The 16,832-nt window shown below is 40.8% G+C and overlaps 1 protein-coding gene across 3 annotated transcripts in view; it reads left to right on the top strand.

Annotated features, from left to right (window-relative positions):
* Positions 1-16,832, top strand: part of arhgef10la (Rho guanine nucleotide exchange factor (GEF) 10-like a) — a 131,277-nt gene that overhangs the window by 65,804 nt on the left and 48,641 nt on the right. For all 3 annotated transcript variants that reach the window (XM_039797920.1, XM_039797922.1, XM_039797919.1), the window contains one exon: positions 11,873-11,994. In XM_039797920.1, coding sequence (XP_039653854.1) covers positions 11,873-11,994 — 122 coding nt within the window. The remainder of the gene's footprint in view (positions 1-11,872; positions 11,995-16,832) is intronic.

Here is a 16,832-nt window from a genome sequence, read left to right as displayed (position 1 = left end):
TCAGACCACGCCGGAGGTCTCCCCCTCTGGGGTTCATCAATGCGTGCTGTCATCCAGTGGCAAATACAGAGACAGAACTACCGAGGACATTAATCTGCTTATTTGGCCATGATGGCACGCATATTCAACCCACTCACTACCACAGTCCTCTTTTCCCTATCTGTTTCTGCTCTCTGCGTTGCCTTGAGCGCTCCTACTTGTCACACACACTTTATTCTGGGCTTGTTGTGCATGTGATATGTCTCTCAACACTGCACTTGAGTGTAGCTCCAATTGTATTGTTGTGGCCTCTTGGATCCCAGAGGCTATTGCTGTGAGTGTCGGCACAGAAAACAGTCAAGGTTTTAGCGGAAATTATTGGAAGTAGATTAAAGTACACTTGATTAAACACCTGGCTTCGTTGAGTGGAGTGGATCCCTGAGAGGATCAATGACCCTTGGGTTGGACAATGGTCAACAGGTAGCCTGAAGTGTTTTGTGCTTTGTAAAAACTTACCTGAGTCTTTGCCTCCCCTGCATCTTGAGATTCTCCATCCTTGCACATTACAATAAAAAAAAAAGAACACACAACACCGGATACTTCCCCTGTTCTGCTGGCCTGCCTTCCACAGTGGGTGTATAGAGGTGCATGAAGCACACACTGCATCTGTAGACTCTCGAGTGGAGCTGGTCATATATGGTTTGTGTCAGAGTGGCATTAGAAGCATCAGGCGGAGCACAGAGGATGCCGTGGCTGCAGCGAAGCGCAGCATCCCCAGCCTTTTCCTTGTTGCTCACGCCTTTTATCAGCAACACAGCAGGTATACTGATAAGGAGCGTGCCATAGTTCTAGCGTGCAGCTCTCCTCCCCCATGGCTGCCGTGTGGACATGGGTGATATTCAAAAGCCAAATCATGCATGTTATCCCTAGCTGTCATACGGACGAGGAGCCCCAATGCTGCAACAATGTTTACTGAGAACATCAATATGTAATGTAAGTCATTATAACTCCTTTCACTCAAACTAATGAAATAAACTGAATGTATTAGACATTCACTCTAAAAGAAAAGCTCAAAATAAACATTTATTGATCTTACACATGGAAAATACACCCTAAAGACCCTGAAGGCAAGGGATATGATGCTATCAAAATGTTAATATTGCACATTGTTTTCACTATCCTATTGATTGACTTCATAATGGCACTGACTAACTGTCAGTTCCAATTTGTCTTTGTCTGATTTGCTATCCTATTACCTTGTAGCCATGAGTGCATGTCACAGTCATTATACTCCTGTGTGTTAAGATAAACATGAAATGTTTGCCTTTCTTCGACTTAAAAATAAAAAAAATAAAAAGTTTTACCGCTCGACAGACCAGGGGAAATTGACACATCTAAGGTTTAAGGCCTCCAGCCAACACTGCTATCCAGGGCGAGTTACCATGAGAACAGTGAAATAAGCTTCAGTACCTTCAACACCAACACGTCGAGGTGCTAAGTGTAAGGAGAACAAGCTTTGAGGTGCAAGGAATAAAATGACAAAGCAAGGACAAGAACTAAAATAAGAATTTGAGAAAAAGAATTTTGGGAGTAAAAGTAAGTGGAGTCAAGACATGATTTCTATCTATCAAGCTCAAGACAAAGAATAAAGACTTATTTTCAACTTATTTCTTTCAACCAGAAGATATTGATTTACTAGACAACATGTATTTAAACTTAAGGTTCTATGTTTCCTTTACTCCTTTATAGTTGCTGTGCTCAACGCATTCTCATGAAATCGTGCGAAAACTTATGCCCAACAAGTCGTATGATATCCTACGATACTAAGGCAACAACCGGCCGGTCACATGACAGTTAAGTTTAAAGGGCACATGAGGTTACGGTAATTTCAGCAGCTGTTACAGGTAAGATTGGAAAAAAAATAGAGTTTGGTTTGGGTTAAAACACCGGCCCCCTTAAGTAGGACTCCAGGGACACGAACACTCGTTTCCTGGGTGAAAGTCTTGTGTTTTCTCCTTAACTTCTTCAGCAACATGAATTTCACTCTCACCCTTGAAAGCCCTGTGTTTTAGGACCCATCCACCCACCACCCTCCTCCCTACGTGGATCTTCGCACTCTTACACAGCTGCTTTCAATGTGGTGTATACACTAATAAATACATACAAATTACAGTGCATTACTTTATGTAGCTGAATGTATGAATGGTTCATGCCTAGCCTGGATGCCAGCCGAACTTAGCCCCGCCCACAACATTCGAGGTCGGGAAGTTCGGTCCGGAGTTGCTCCGTTGAGAAGAAATTATTGCCCGAACAGGATCTGTTCGGACCAATCAGATTGTCGGACAGATGATCAACAGTAACAGAATCAACCACGTCACCAAAGAGCGCCTGGGTTGAATTTGTTTACAACAGGTGGCTGCCACGTGTAGCTAGATTCATTATGTCTATGTGTAGATTCCACCATCGCATCTGTTATAGAAGATATCGACAGCACATTCATTTTAAAATCCTCAACCGGCCTGTCTCAAACCAGCTGATGGTGTGGCTGCGACTCAGCTGTTCAAGTGGGGCAGGGGTTGGCGGCTTGCGGTTCACCGTTTACCTGTGCGCCAATATAGAAGTCAGCCGGTAAAGTCAGATATAAACTATATGAATAAAATGATCATTAATCCATTTTATTTCTGCGTTACAAACAGCTTTACGAAATGGCAGAGTTTCAGACAGGGCGGAGCCTTAGTAGCGTTATATGGTGGAGAGAGATAGAGAGAGACTGAAGAGAGGGAGTGCCCAGCGGCGCTAGATCGAAGCCGTGAATCAGAGAAATAAAACGTTTTCGCCGATTCATCTCTAGAAATGCGACTGTAGCAAGCATGTCACTATCACTAACGTTATCCATATTCATATTTACACGCAACAAATGATATATCCAGCTTCAAAAAAGTCTAAAAGTTGAGTTCTGTTGCTCTGATTGGTTGTAGGTCTATCCAATGAATGCAGAGGAATTTATAAGGTTGGAACACGCCCCATAATCACAGCCCAATGGAGCAGTTTCAGACTCACATTCTGACTAGAATCTGAGTAGGACCACATCAGGCTAGAAACAGCCTGCAATGCTATACAAATTCTTGTTTTTGTTCTCTTCTCTTTTGCTAAGAAGCAATAGAAACAACTTTGAATAGCAAAGATATATATATATATATATATATATATATATATATATATATATATATATATATATATATATATATATACATACACTTTATTTTTTATCATCCAAGGCCCTTTCATATTTGAATGTCTCTCACATGGCTTGTATGAATTTATATACATGTAAGGCCATACAAGGTTGTTGTATATTTGATATGTATTAAGACACTAAGAGAAATTATGTTACATCAATGCTTAGAAAAGTTGTTTTGTGTGCATAAAAACCCTGTCAGTTGCAGATATTTTCAAAGGTTTGGAACTGAATGCAGTTGGTCAGACGTGGGTGTGGCTTCACTCCCTCTCTTAGCTCACATTACTTCCTCTGCTTCTGCCTCCAACATCTCGGCAGCAATCTCTCACGATTTGACGGCCTCTTGTTCTTCTTGTGAAGGCCACTGTGTCAGTGTTTTTACTTGCCTACACATTTAAAATGACATACTTTAATTTGCTTAAATATTGTAAGCTTTGCTCCGTCAGTATCTAGTGCTACAATATTTAACGTTAAGATTAGTCATTTCATTTTGTCGACGCCTCCGCGATCCGCATTGTTGTCCGCACGCCTGTCTGTCGTCTGTCCGTCCCATTCTTGCGAACAGGACGGAATTACTTTAAATTTGGCACAAACGTCCACTGTTACCCAAGGGAAGAGCTGATCATATTTATGTCACAAAACTTGTTGTTGGCCATAATTTAAGAATTCCTACGCTAAATAAAACATTTCACACAAATGACTAATGGGATAAAATGGTGAATGGAGTACATTTCATATTTAAAAGGTCAAAGGTCGACTTCCCTGTGACATCATAATATTCGGCATTACCGCTTTTTTGGCCATTATTCCATGCCATAACTCGGCAACGGAAGGGACATATGGTCGGGTACTGAATTGGTGAACCTAATCTTTAAACTGTGCTGATTTATAGATCTTCTGTGCTGCCGGGTTGAAGATGCGTGTGAAGCATCCATGTTTGGCCAAGAAAATACACTTTAATACCTTTTATCAAATCTCTTTGAAGTTTTCCATACATGGGATATGTAAGTCTGGACTTACTTGACTCGTTGTTTACTTTAAAATATTTCACCCCAAAATAAATAAAAAGCTTAAAAAGCTACAGTGATATAACACAATTTGTGATTGTAAAAAAGTTAATAAGAAGTATATGTAATTACCGTCAGCATTTACATCACATATATGATATGGGATTATGAGGACACATACACAGCAGCACTGTGACACGCTGGTACTCATCCAGTCGTTCTTTTAAAAACAAATGGTAGAGTGGGGTGAAGGAATTCATTGAATCCCTTGGGGAAAGAGATCAGCACCAACCTGGTCAGGATGACAATTACATGTTAATTGCATTACACCCACACTTTGCCTTCCCATTTAACCAAATGTAATTACAATAAGTGAGTTGTTGATTTAATTTCACGGATGGTGTGCTGTCACCGAGGCTTCCTCGTCATTGCAGGCAGAGGCAGGCCTGCCCTGTGCTCAAGGGAGACCTACAGTTGAATCGGCATTTCAAACGCACCGAACCGTGGTCTTGTTTAGTTTGAAATGGGTGCCGCGCTTCGGAAATGTCCCTGAATGTTGGCCACCACAAATAGCTAATGTTCTCATGCATGATTTAGTGAGTGATCAGACATCACAAAACTCATTTTCCCAGACCCATCTTCACACCAGTGTTTATCCTGTTACCTCCATTTAGAGGAAACACAGCGATATCCCACTGCTGTACTCAATAGCCTTCCCGGTGACACGTGTGTGAATATCAGTGACTTTAAGTGACTTTCCTGCGTGCTGTATTAAAGTCCTATCAGTGTATCGACCATTAACAATGCCTTGTTAAGGCTATGAGGTTTTCTCCGAAGCCCTTTGCACCTCGAACATTTCCATAAAAGTTTGCAGCCCATGGATGGTAGTGTTAAAAAAAAAAGAAAAGAAAAAGACAAACTGGAGATCGTCGTACTTTTGCACGATGTAGAAGCTGCTCTGGTGGTCAGGCTTTACGTGATGTAATATGGCAGCCAAGCCTGATGAGAGACATTCCCAGTAAACAGCATTCGTCACTTTGTGATTGCATGGGGTGTAGTTATGAGGCCTTGAAATAGAGAATTACCCCGCAGTGGTGCATCGCCAAAAGCCCCGGGGTCCATTAATAACCTGGTGTGCCTCCGCATTTCAATGCCTCTCCGAGTGGCCCTACTGTTTCTGAAGGGTCTTTTTGAAATAGCCAGAAGCATTTCCTAATTAATGGGCTTTCTCACTGCAGAATTAATTGCTTCCTACCATGCAGTCCCAGCCCTTTCAGACAGGGTTAAGGCTGCAGACTTTGATGGCCCTCACAAGAAGAACAAGAGGCCGTCAAATCATGAGCGATTGCTGCCGAGACATTGGAGACGGAATTAGAGGAATGAATGTGGGCAAAGAGAGGAAGCTGTTCAGGTTGTGTGGGCGTAAGTGTTTGTGTGTAGAGGGGGAGGAGGGGCTGGTTGCGGGGTGAAAGGATGATAGAGACAAGCAATCAGTCCCACTGCAGGGAACAGAGGGCAGGCAGGGGGCTGTTGCCTGTGGTTACACTGCTAAGTGTGGCGGTCTCGCGCCTTTTTCCCTTGCACGCGGATCAATAGATGAGTGGAGTGTAGCTTGGAGGTTCTTGCACACACTCTGACACGCCTTCTTAATCCTCTGTGTGATAACCTGTGCCATGCTGATGTATACCGCACAGGAGACGAGCAAGGGGGGGGGGGGGTGCAAAATCCACCCTGCTGCATGGGCTTTAGGAGAGACTGCCAGGGCTTTCCTTTCATTAGCCGAGGATTCAGATTGCTTGGCTGCTGCAGTGGCGGGTTTATTTGCATCTGTTTAAATTAAATTAGGTATACCTTATGCGTAACTGTTAACTTTTTGTTAAAGTATGTCTACTCAATAAGGAAGCTGGAAAGATTGATAATTTGATAGCACTTTTAATGTAAACATTTAACAGAACTCTCACGCAACAAAAGGCATATTCACTCTGTATGGTTTGTGCTGGAGGGACTTTTCCTTAGCCCTAAAATTAATCTGTCAAACAGCAAAGATCATCTCCCTTTCTCGCTATACTCAAACATGGGATATGTTTATGATGAGTAAACATTATCACGGATTTAATTAAAAGATCCCACACTCCCATTGATCCATGGGAAATATCCATTGCACTGGTGTATTTAATTAGTCTATATCTTTGCCCTTTGTGTCACTGGGGTTGATAGAGCGCCATGCTCCGCAAATTAATCTTCATCAGCAAAAGACTTGAAACAAAAGCATGATTGGAATGAAGAAACTGAGAAACTAAATCTCCCTACTTAGTATTCCAACCCTACACCTGCACAAATGATGTTGTTATACATAGTTATTGTACAGTAACTGGGACTGTGTACACAGTAGATAGAACTGACCTTAGCCTTAAGCTTGTGGAATCTCATCATTCATATTGATTGCCTTTAGTTAACATTGTAGATAAATACAGTGCAGCAAAGTGGAACTCTCTATAATTTATTTTTCAAAACATAAAAAGTGCACGTGTAAACATGCGTGAGTATAGCAATATAGAACTTTTTGTTTTCACACATTTTAGACCGAGGAAGTAACATCTGACAAAAATACTACAGATCACATCACCTCACACCAATTTGTAATGGGGCTTGTGTGTTTGTTTCCCTCCAAAACACAAATATGTTTTTGTCGTTTCTATGCCTTGGTGCCGGCGACAGCCGTGGCCGAAAGGCATTATGTTTTCGAGTTGTATGTCGTCCATTCTTGTGAGCGCGAAATCTCCGGACCGCCTGGAGGGAGTTTCTTTAAAGTTGGCACACACTTCCATTTGGACTCGAGGATGAACTGGTTCAATTTTGGAGGACAAAGGTCAAGGTCACCCTGACCTCACAAAATGTTTTTTTGGCCATAACTCAAGAATTCCTTTGCTAATTATGACAACATTTCACACAAATGTCTAATAGGATAACAAGATAATAGGATGACATTTTATATCACAACCGTCCTGGGGGTTGGCCTCGACCTTGACCAACTGCTATTTTTCTCAAAGGCAGAGCAGGATACCCAGGGCTCGGTTTACACCTATCGCCATTTCTAGCCACTGGGGGACCATAGGCAGGCTGGGGGAACGTATATTAGTGTTAAAAAACCTCATAAAGTGACATTTTCATGCCATGGGACCTTTAAATAATGTGGTGCTCAGACGGCATCCTTGCCTTATGCCTCCAGTTCGCTAAAGATTGTTAGTGTATCACTAGTTTAATGCCAAATAGATTTTTCGTTATAGTTACTACGATAGTGATGGTACAAGTTTGCCTCGGACACTAATGTGAAGCAGTTTTAATAACAAACCCTTGTGCCAAATGGAGTCAAAATTTTCTTTTTTTAAGTCCGTTTTCTTACCAGGTTTTTGTATGAGGTTGTGGAGATTATATTATCTGTATGGTCTTTTGTTCTTTTTTTCCGGTAATCTACTTTGGCATGCTCAGGCATTGTTTTTTTTCCAGAATGAATTTTTATGTAATTTTCTGTTGCTCTTTTGTCATAAAGCTAAAATCTCATTTCTTTCTATTATCTGTTTAAGATGTTTGTCTATACAGTGAATGCTGTTTTCCTACAGCAGAATAACCATTATACTGAGTCATATTGTATTTACACAGGTGCCTATGAATAAAATTAGGCCTGTTTACACGGCAACTAATTTACCACCAACATGCAAAATAACCTGTTTATTGGATTAGTAGTAATATAACTTGTGGGTTTGTTTTTTATTATTTCCGACTGCTGGCAGGCTTTGTTGTAGTTTGCATCCACACTTGTGCAATTTGACATTTATTTATAACAATTGTTATATATTGGGAGCCACGGTAACTTGCATGTCCTAGGCCCCTATTTGTAATTATCATTAGGAAGCTGACGTGAATGTTTATTTTTCAGTCGCTAAGTCCTATTTATGGTAAATCCAACAAGATGTTAATGTAGTATGAGACCCAATTTACAGGGCACTGCACCAAAGGAAACAGAGAATAAACACATGGAACAAAAACTTATGAAATAGTTTTTTTTCAGTGATATCTTTATTTGCCACAGTTGTTATGTTACACTATCAAAGTTAAAGCTACACTGTGTAAGAATTTCTCCCATCTAGCGGTGAAATTGTATATGACAACCAACTGAATATTACTTTCTAGCCCCTCCCATTCCGAGCACATTTTAACTCCTACGGTGGCCGAACCCGAAATTATCTCTTAGTATCGCCATCGTTTACACGCAGCTGTTCTAGCCACTGCAATTGGTCTAGTTGCTTTGCCTGTCGCGTTGTTGTTGTTTAATTCTCTTTTTCGCTTAATCTCCCCCTGGCATTCGTCACGGTGCCGCTGCGTGTAAAAGCGCGAAAGGCGGAGGTATGTCCCTCTTTGGCTAATGTATTTTGAAGACGGAGGCGCTACATGGCGGCCGTGATTCGAGCGACTCGCTCGTATGTATTCTGAATGATTCTGAATGGCAGATTCCACGCTTACGAGAATACTTTGATTAGTTGGTGGAAGTAATTACACATGAATGAGTACATATTTGTGAAAGAACAAAGGTTTTTTTTTGCTAAGAATCAACTCAAAAAAGTACACAATGTAGGTTTAAAGAATGTTGTATTCAGGTGAAAAGGTGAGCCTGCATACTTGCCACAATGTAATAATTATCAAGATATTTTTAAGACTTTTTTTACTACAATTACAGACAAGCCAAACAAGTAAAAAAGTATTTTCTGTGTTTTTTTGCGTGTGTGTGTGTGTGTGTGTGTGTGTGTGTGTGTGTGTGTGTGTGTGTGTGTGTGTGTGTGTGTGTGTGTGTGTGTGTGTGTGTGTGTGTGTGTGTGTGTGTGTGTGTGTGTGTGTGTGTGTGTGTGTGTGAGACAGCGCATGTATGTTGAGGCGAGTGGCCTGCGTGTCCCTATCTGGTGCCGTTTTCGATTTAGGTCTGTGCTTATCATTTGTTCACCGTTATTCATCATCATTACTACATGGCAAAGACTGAAGGTTAAGGCTAATTTGTGCTCTCAAAACAACTTTCTCTCGCCGTCCTTTAGTGTGTGTATTCCAGTCTCTCTCTTTCTGTTTTTCTATCTCTGCGTATCTGTCTCTCCTTTAGATTGGTGACTAATTTTTACTGACTGACAAACTCAGTAAGAGAAGTCCGCGCACCCAAACGGAATATTCTTTATGCTAATTTAATAAGTAGCTGAAGAAAGTTGATGATTACTCCAGGGTAAAGGAAACCACAGGACATGCTGCCCCACCCGCAGCAATCTGCCCTCAATTAAAGTCGTTTAATAAGTGACCCCACACCTCTCTTTATCCTGGCAGGGGCTCGCTGAGGGATTGCCAGCCCACAGGCCAATCCCCCCTGAAATATGAATTATTAAAGAACACTCCAGATGATTGTAAATATAAATGACTGAATGATTTAAAACCTTATAATTATCTACCCTATTCTTCACAGTAACCTTGTTTATAGCAGGAAAGTGTTGTCACAATGTTGTAAAAGAGATGACGTCATTGAATGATAACTTATGCTTAAAGTGCTTATATTATGCTTTTTGTCTTTTTCCCTTTCCTTTATTGTGTTATATATCTTTTTTGTGCACGTTATAGGTTTACAAAGTGAAAAAGCCCAAAGTCCACCCCAAAGGCACTTACCATCTCCAACTGCTCCAAACAGCTCTATTGTAGTCCAGCCTTTACTTCCGTGACGAACGCTTGTCACTTTGTAGCACACGTTATAATGCTCGCCTAGCTGCTAGCATGCCACGCCCTCATACTGTGCAACTGACTAGCTAGCTGTGCTTACCTATAGCTACTGTGCATGTGCGACTCCCAACAAAGATGGAGTAGAATTCTCACTCTGCAGCTAAAACCGAGAGCTCAACACACAGGGTGAAAAGAGGAGCTGCAGCAATGTGTAGTACAACAACAATATGGTGTTTTTTGAAAATGAAACTACATAAACCTATTCTGATATAACCTCTAAATACATAATTATGAACCTGAAAATGAGCACTTTAAACTAGGCAATATCTCGTATCTTTGAATTAAATCATCAGGTTAAATGGCTCTGAAAATAAATGCATTTTGAAAATGTAAAAGCTAAACTAAAATTTGACTTGCTCTCTGTTGTCAGTATTGTCAAAGTGCAGAGTTTGGACTAAAGTAACATCAAATCTGTATATTACGACTTGTACAACATGATACAGTACACAGGCACTTAATCACCTTATTTCATATATCGTGAGTTGTGTAGCCATGCGGACAGTTTGTGTTATTTGCAGATGTTTTGAGATATCCACAGTTTAGAATACAATGGAGACAAATACAACTTTTTGTAGTGCTCAAAGGGTCGGAAATGTGAAAAATCCAACATCAAACGGGCATACAAACACAGGACAGACATCACCGAAAGATACTGTATATCTTTTGTATATGATCCAACACACTTACCCAGTGCTTTTCATTCCTGTCCTGATCTTTCTTGTACCTTCTTTCTCTGTATGAACATGGCTTGTCATGTATTCAGATGTTCTCAAGCTTTGATTGTGGCAAGGATTTCGCTTCACTGTGATCCCTTGTTTGCAAACTGTCGAGTGATGTCACATTTATGTCAGTTCAGAAAATATCAGTGGCAATATGTAAAAGATTGAGGTACACATTTCTAATAGACTACCTAGATTTTATGTCATTGTTCCTATAAGGGTAAGTACATAAGTTATGGGAGTTATGTCACACTAAACGTCAGTAAAGTTTGGCCCGAGAAGTGTTGTATCTGTGTGGCTAAAACAAAAATAAAACCAATTTTACAACCTTGGTGCTGTCTGTGCATCTCATTAGCCCTTAGGTGCTCCCCCTAACTGTTTGCCACAGAAAGAATGGGCAAACAATACTCTTATCAAACAAACTCCACTTTTACTACTGCAAATGAGTCTGATGCATCTGTGACAAGTCCTTGAAGGCATACAACAGATATAAAGTCTAGGTAATTCCAAGGTAACTTATGGTAACAAATCAGGAAGCACATTTTTTTAGCAAGCTGTTAAATTTCATGCTCAATTTAGTTTCTGTAAATTGAAATTTATGATTACAAAATTACAAAATGGGAGTACTTTGGCGGATTTGCCCAGCGCATTGTCGGGAGTGCACCTGTTGTAAGGCTCAGAGCTATGAGTGCAGAGATGTCGCGTACACCAGGCAAATCCATTATTATAACTCAAATCCAGCAGTTGCATTTTTCCTGCTGGGACTGACTCTCACTGTTGATTAAGGGTAGGTTTAATCACTGTGGAGGCCCTGTGTTGGCAGTACATGCCTCACCACCTACAACAGGGACTAAGCCTCTGGCTGATTATAACATTAACATGCTAATAACACCATTCATATCAAATACCTGAGGTAGCATAATGTCTGTTCTGATTATTTTTGCGTGGTTTTGACATAGCTTGAAGGAGAGTTTACAGCTTGGCTCACTGTGAGGGTCAGAGGCGTGATGACTAACTATGAATAAGTACAGCAACAAAACAAGATGGTACACAACATCAGGTTAGTAGCACCCTTGTGATAAGAAATAAAAGTCTCTCTTTTTTTTTTTTTTTTTCTATTTCAGGGGGGGAGAATTCACCAGGCTGGTTGTGTGGAGAGGATGAGGGGAAGACGATGGCCCCATTTTGGTGTCCGCTGCTTGCCTGTCACATGCCTGTCTTTGCTACAAAGTCCCCAGACAGAAAGGTAAACCCGCTGCCACCAAGACAAAGATCATATTGCAGATCAGGTTTACCGTGTCTTCTGAAGTTTTTCAAAAGATGTAAATCAGATTAGTAAGTGGGTCCCGTGTGGCGTTTGCATGTTCTCCCTGTGTTAGTGTGGGCTTTCTTCGGGATCTCCAGTTTCCTCCCACGGTCCAAAGATATGCAGATGTTAGGTTTTTTGCTGTTGTTGACTCTAAATTGCCTGTAGAAATGAATGTGAGCCCTCCACCCACCCAAGTGGTTACAGATACTGGGTGGATGGAACAATGGATAGTCTTTCCATATTTGCATGTCACGTGTTTTTAAAATCAGTGTAATATGGTAATTAAAAAGCAAAATAAAATAATGAATGATAATCGATGCAGCTCAGCCAATATAGTCCACATGACAGTAAACACTGGAAGACTACAGCTGGACCTCAGTGTAAATGGTATGGCAAAACCTCTGATAGTTGACTAACTTATCAGCATCTCCTGGTACATATTGTCATATTGCCTTACCCTATAATACATATACAAAACAATTAAGTATAAGAATAAAGTGTGCGTTGACTTATGACATGAAATTGTGGCTCCCAGTGGTGAAGCACTTCGCATAATACTGTATGAAGTAATTCTGCTTTTTAATACTCTTGCTGTTATCAGTGTAATTTAATTGGATGCACAACTTACTATAATACCAATACTATATACATACATACATACATACATACATACATACATACATACATACATACATACATACATACATACATACAGTACAGGCCAAAGATTTGGACACACCTTCTCATTCAATGCGTTTCCTTTTTATTTTCATGACTATTTACATTGTAGATTCTCACTGAAGGCATCAAAACTATGAATGAACACATATGGAATTATGTACTTAACAAAAAAGTGTGAAATAACTGAAAACACGTCTTATATTTTAGATTCTTCAAAGTAGCCACCCTTTGCTTTTTTATTAATAAAGGACAAAATTCCACTAATTAACCCTGACAAAGCCCACCTGTGAAGTGAAAACCATTTCAGATGACTACCTCATGAAGCTCATTGAGAGAACACCAAGGGTTTGCAGCGCTATCAAAAAAAGCAAAGGGTGGCTACTTTGAAGAATCTAAAATATAAGACATGTTTTCAGTTATTTCACACTTTTTTGTTAAGTACATAATTCCACATGTGTTCATTCATAGTTTAGATGCCTTCAGTAAGAATCTACAATGTAAATAGTCATGAAAATAAAGAAACACATTGAATGAGAAGGTGTGTCCAAACTTTTGGCCTGTACTGTATAACTGTATGTGAATGAAGTATTTAAGAATACACAATGGAATAGATCACATTTTTTTAGCAGGATCCTCTTGCAGTTGCTGTCAGTTTAAAGTTTTAAGTCACTGCATCTTTCTGAGCTGAGTGTTGATACTGAGGAAGTAAAGTGCTTCCCCTTTGCTCAATCCGTCAAAGCAATTTGACTCTCACTGACGCTAAGTTCTCCTCTTAAGCAGCCGTTAGTCCATAGTGGTGGTGGAATCTATATGTTGATAAAGATTATGTTGAAAGAGTTCATAGTGCGCTTTAACACAGTCGTTTCCCATTGAAGGCAATCAAAGCCCACTTGTCTTGCCCTAACAGCAAAAAAAATGCATTGCTTCAGCGATGATCTCACTCAAAACACACACCCAGACTGTTGGAATTACAAGGTGACACGAGAGCATCCCTTCAAGAATGCTGGCTGAAAAATTCCGATCGATACAAGCTGTTAAGACCTAGAAGCCTCCAATAGATCAAATGGTCAGCACAGGTGAGAGATAGACTAAAAGGGTTTTAGAAGTCAAGAAATCAATTTGAAGGGGCTGAAAGATGATATTTCCGACCACCTTTTCTAGCTCTATAATGTGGTTATGGGTCTTACTGAGCAAGGTGGTGTGGTGGGGGAGCCAAATTACCATGGCCACCGGGGGAGGATGTTATAAAGTGATCATGCCATTATCTTAATGGCTGTGGGACACCCAAGCATAAATCAATGTTCCAACATTAGATTAAGACCTATACGCCAAACCATAGTCTGCTAGCCAAGCGGCCCGGGATAAAAAGGTGAGGTGAAACGGCAGCTGGCAGTGCGGAAAGTGTAGCTATGACACAGTAGGGGAGGGGGAGGGAGGGGGATTTCCCAAAGATCTCGCTGACATTCCGGAGTATTTTGCCAAAGTGTGTTACACCTGGCTGGAAGCGGAGCCAAGTCAATTAATGTATTTTGAGCCAGTGGGAGCGTGCGGTCTCTGAGGATCTGCTCATATTCTCCACTCCTCGCACAAACAAATGAAGCTGCTGAGCACGCCGGTGAAGGGCATGGCAGCCGCGTCGGCCACGTATATGTGGTTTACCATGACATTGTTTCACGTGGCTTTGTTTTCTAAGAGCAATTCAATTGAGCATGCATGTTCTCAAACGAGTCGTTGCTGTGAAGACCTGTGATGGTCTGATGGTGAGATTCTTGAATGGGAAACATTTATGCTTGCAATTGCTGTGTGTGCAACTACAGTATATGTTCATTTGAGTTTTCCTGCCTCTACAGTATGTCTGTGCCTGAGTTGCATGTTTATCTGTGTATGTTTGACTGTATGCTGATGCTGTGCACTGCTGTGCATCACAAGAATGGGTATGCGATGGGAATAGGGCCCTAGGTATCAGAAAGCTGAAGAGGTAAGCTGTAGTATTTCTTTCCCGTTTTTTGACTAAAGAGAAGGTAGCATTAAATGGAGTGACTTTAAGTCCTTCATGCAGAGCAGACTGTGATTAGGGGCTTAACCGCAGGCCCCTGTGTCTCCATCTTTGCCTCAGCCACTGCCTCTGGGACACACACGCCTCTCTGTGCCAAAGCTCCGCAGCATCTCTTTCTCCAGCTCTTGCAGCTTTTCTTGGCAGTCTGAGTTACAGTGAGTAGAAAGGATGAAGAAAAGGAGGCAAGAAAAAAGAAATCCCAGATTAAAAGAGATGTGGCCGAAGGGGCCGAAGCCATTTCCTACATAAAATAGAGTTCTAAAGCAGCGTAGCATGAACAATACGTGCAGGTCACCTAAGGGAGCTCAACCCACTGCTGGCTGTGTCCTGGCTGTGCAGCCCTGGGCCACTCGGTACGAGCTGGACAGGGCTACTGGGCCAACTCGTTAGGCACCGGAGATAAACCTTATCGCAAGTCAGCTGAGTGAGAACAGCGGGGGCAGACTGACTCCTCTCAATTTATCTCTTTCATTTCTCCCTCTATTTCTCTCCCTTTCTCTCTCTCTCTCTCTCTCTCTCACACACACACACACACACACACAGATTCAGACACTATCTTAGTTAATAGACAAACAACATTCTGATGGTCCTTGTTGTTTAAAGAGTCAGTGCACGCTTTGTTTCATTGCTCTCCCTGCCATTTTGAAAGATGAAACGAGCAGGTTTGGCAGATGGCCCAAAGGGAGGGTGTGAGATAGTTGGGTTAGGGGATTAATAGGAGATATTATAGTCGAAAGGGTAACAGCTGAGCCAGATTTCTCTACAGGATAATCGGCTGTTAAATGGAACCCATTTTACCATTTTACATGCACAAGTAAAACGTTGTGCATGATGTCATTTTTTCCGCCTTTAACCCTTGTGTGGTGTTCATATTTGTGTTACACAGCCAATGTTCCCGGGTCTGGTGGACCCACCACATTATTAGGTTACAGCATACAGGTAGGGAAGCATCATAATTTTTTATTATTTTTCCCCAATAGCAATAGAGCACTAAGATCATGAATAATGCTTTGGTGCTTATGATTTCAGTAAAATGAACTGAATGATTCAATTGCAGAGAATTGTACCAATCAAACTATATACAGCATGTCCATATTGACAAAAGTTTTGAACTTTTGTGGTTAAATACTATTATGTATGTCGGAACACGTCTGGGCCGGTGGGGGTTAACAGGTTAAATCAATACAGCCATAACAATTTATGTAAAAATACTTAACAGATGTTTACTTTAGCTCAATTACCAATGATATATACATCATTTATGGTTCATATTTGCCATTTACCCCTGTGAGATCACATTTATGATCATATGATCATTTTTTTTTGTGACAAAACAAGGAAATTCAATTATAAAAAAGGTAAAAAAAAAAATCAAAAAAACACTTAATCAGAACAGTTGAAATTGCTTGAAATTTAACAATTTTGTAACGTTGTGTGGAAATAGCAGGTGCAGAAAGACAACATAGTTTCATAGCACCTACAATTAAATACACTCGGGTCCAGTAGACCTGAACACCTCATATGTAATAGTTATGTGTAGAGGGGGGGTGTGAGCCAAGGCCAATGAGTGTGAGTTAGAAGAAGAATAATAAATAGCATAATTTTTCTTTTACACAAGTGTTAGCTATTAAAGATGAATAGATCAAATATTCAGCTCAGAATGTGACTGAATCTTTGACTCAAATCTTACAGAAACGGGAATTACATACAGACATTTAAAAAATCACATTCAGACAGTGCTGTTATTTGTAGCCTTTGTGCCTAATAGTCCAGTCAATCTAACTCAAAAAAGGGCCCAACCCAGGAGAAACTGCAACAGTTGCTGCATCCAGAGCTTAGCGCCGCCCAAGATGATAGTGATTGCTTTAAAGAAATGCAAACAAGCCAGAGTGTTTTTTTCATCTTATCCCAGAACGATAAGCGGTGTAGCCAGACCTTACTCTAGCCTGACACAGCGCTGTGCAGACAGATCTGGCAATGTGAGATTAGTTATTGGGTTAACACAGGTAGACTGACTTACCGTGTAACCAATCAGTGA

This window comes from Perca fluviatilis, chromosome 4 (genome assembly GCF_010015445.1).
Source record: "Perca fluviatilis chromosome 4, GENO_Pfluv_1.0, whole genome shotgun sequence".
Taxonomy (NCBI): Eukaryota; Metazoa; Chordata; class Actinopteri; order Perciformes; family Percidae; genus Perca; species Perca fluviatilis.
The sequence above is the reverse complement of the archived record's forward strand: the minus strand, read 5'-3'. Positions and strand labels throughout refer to the sequence as shown.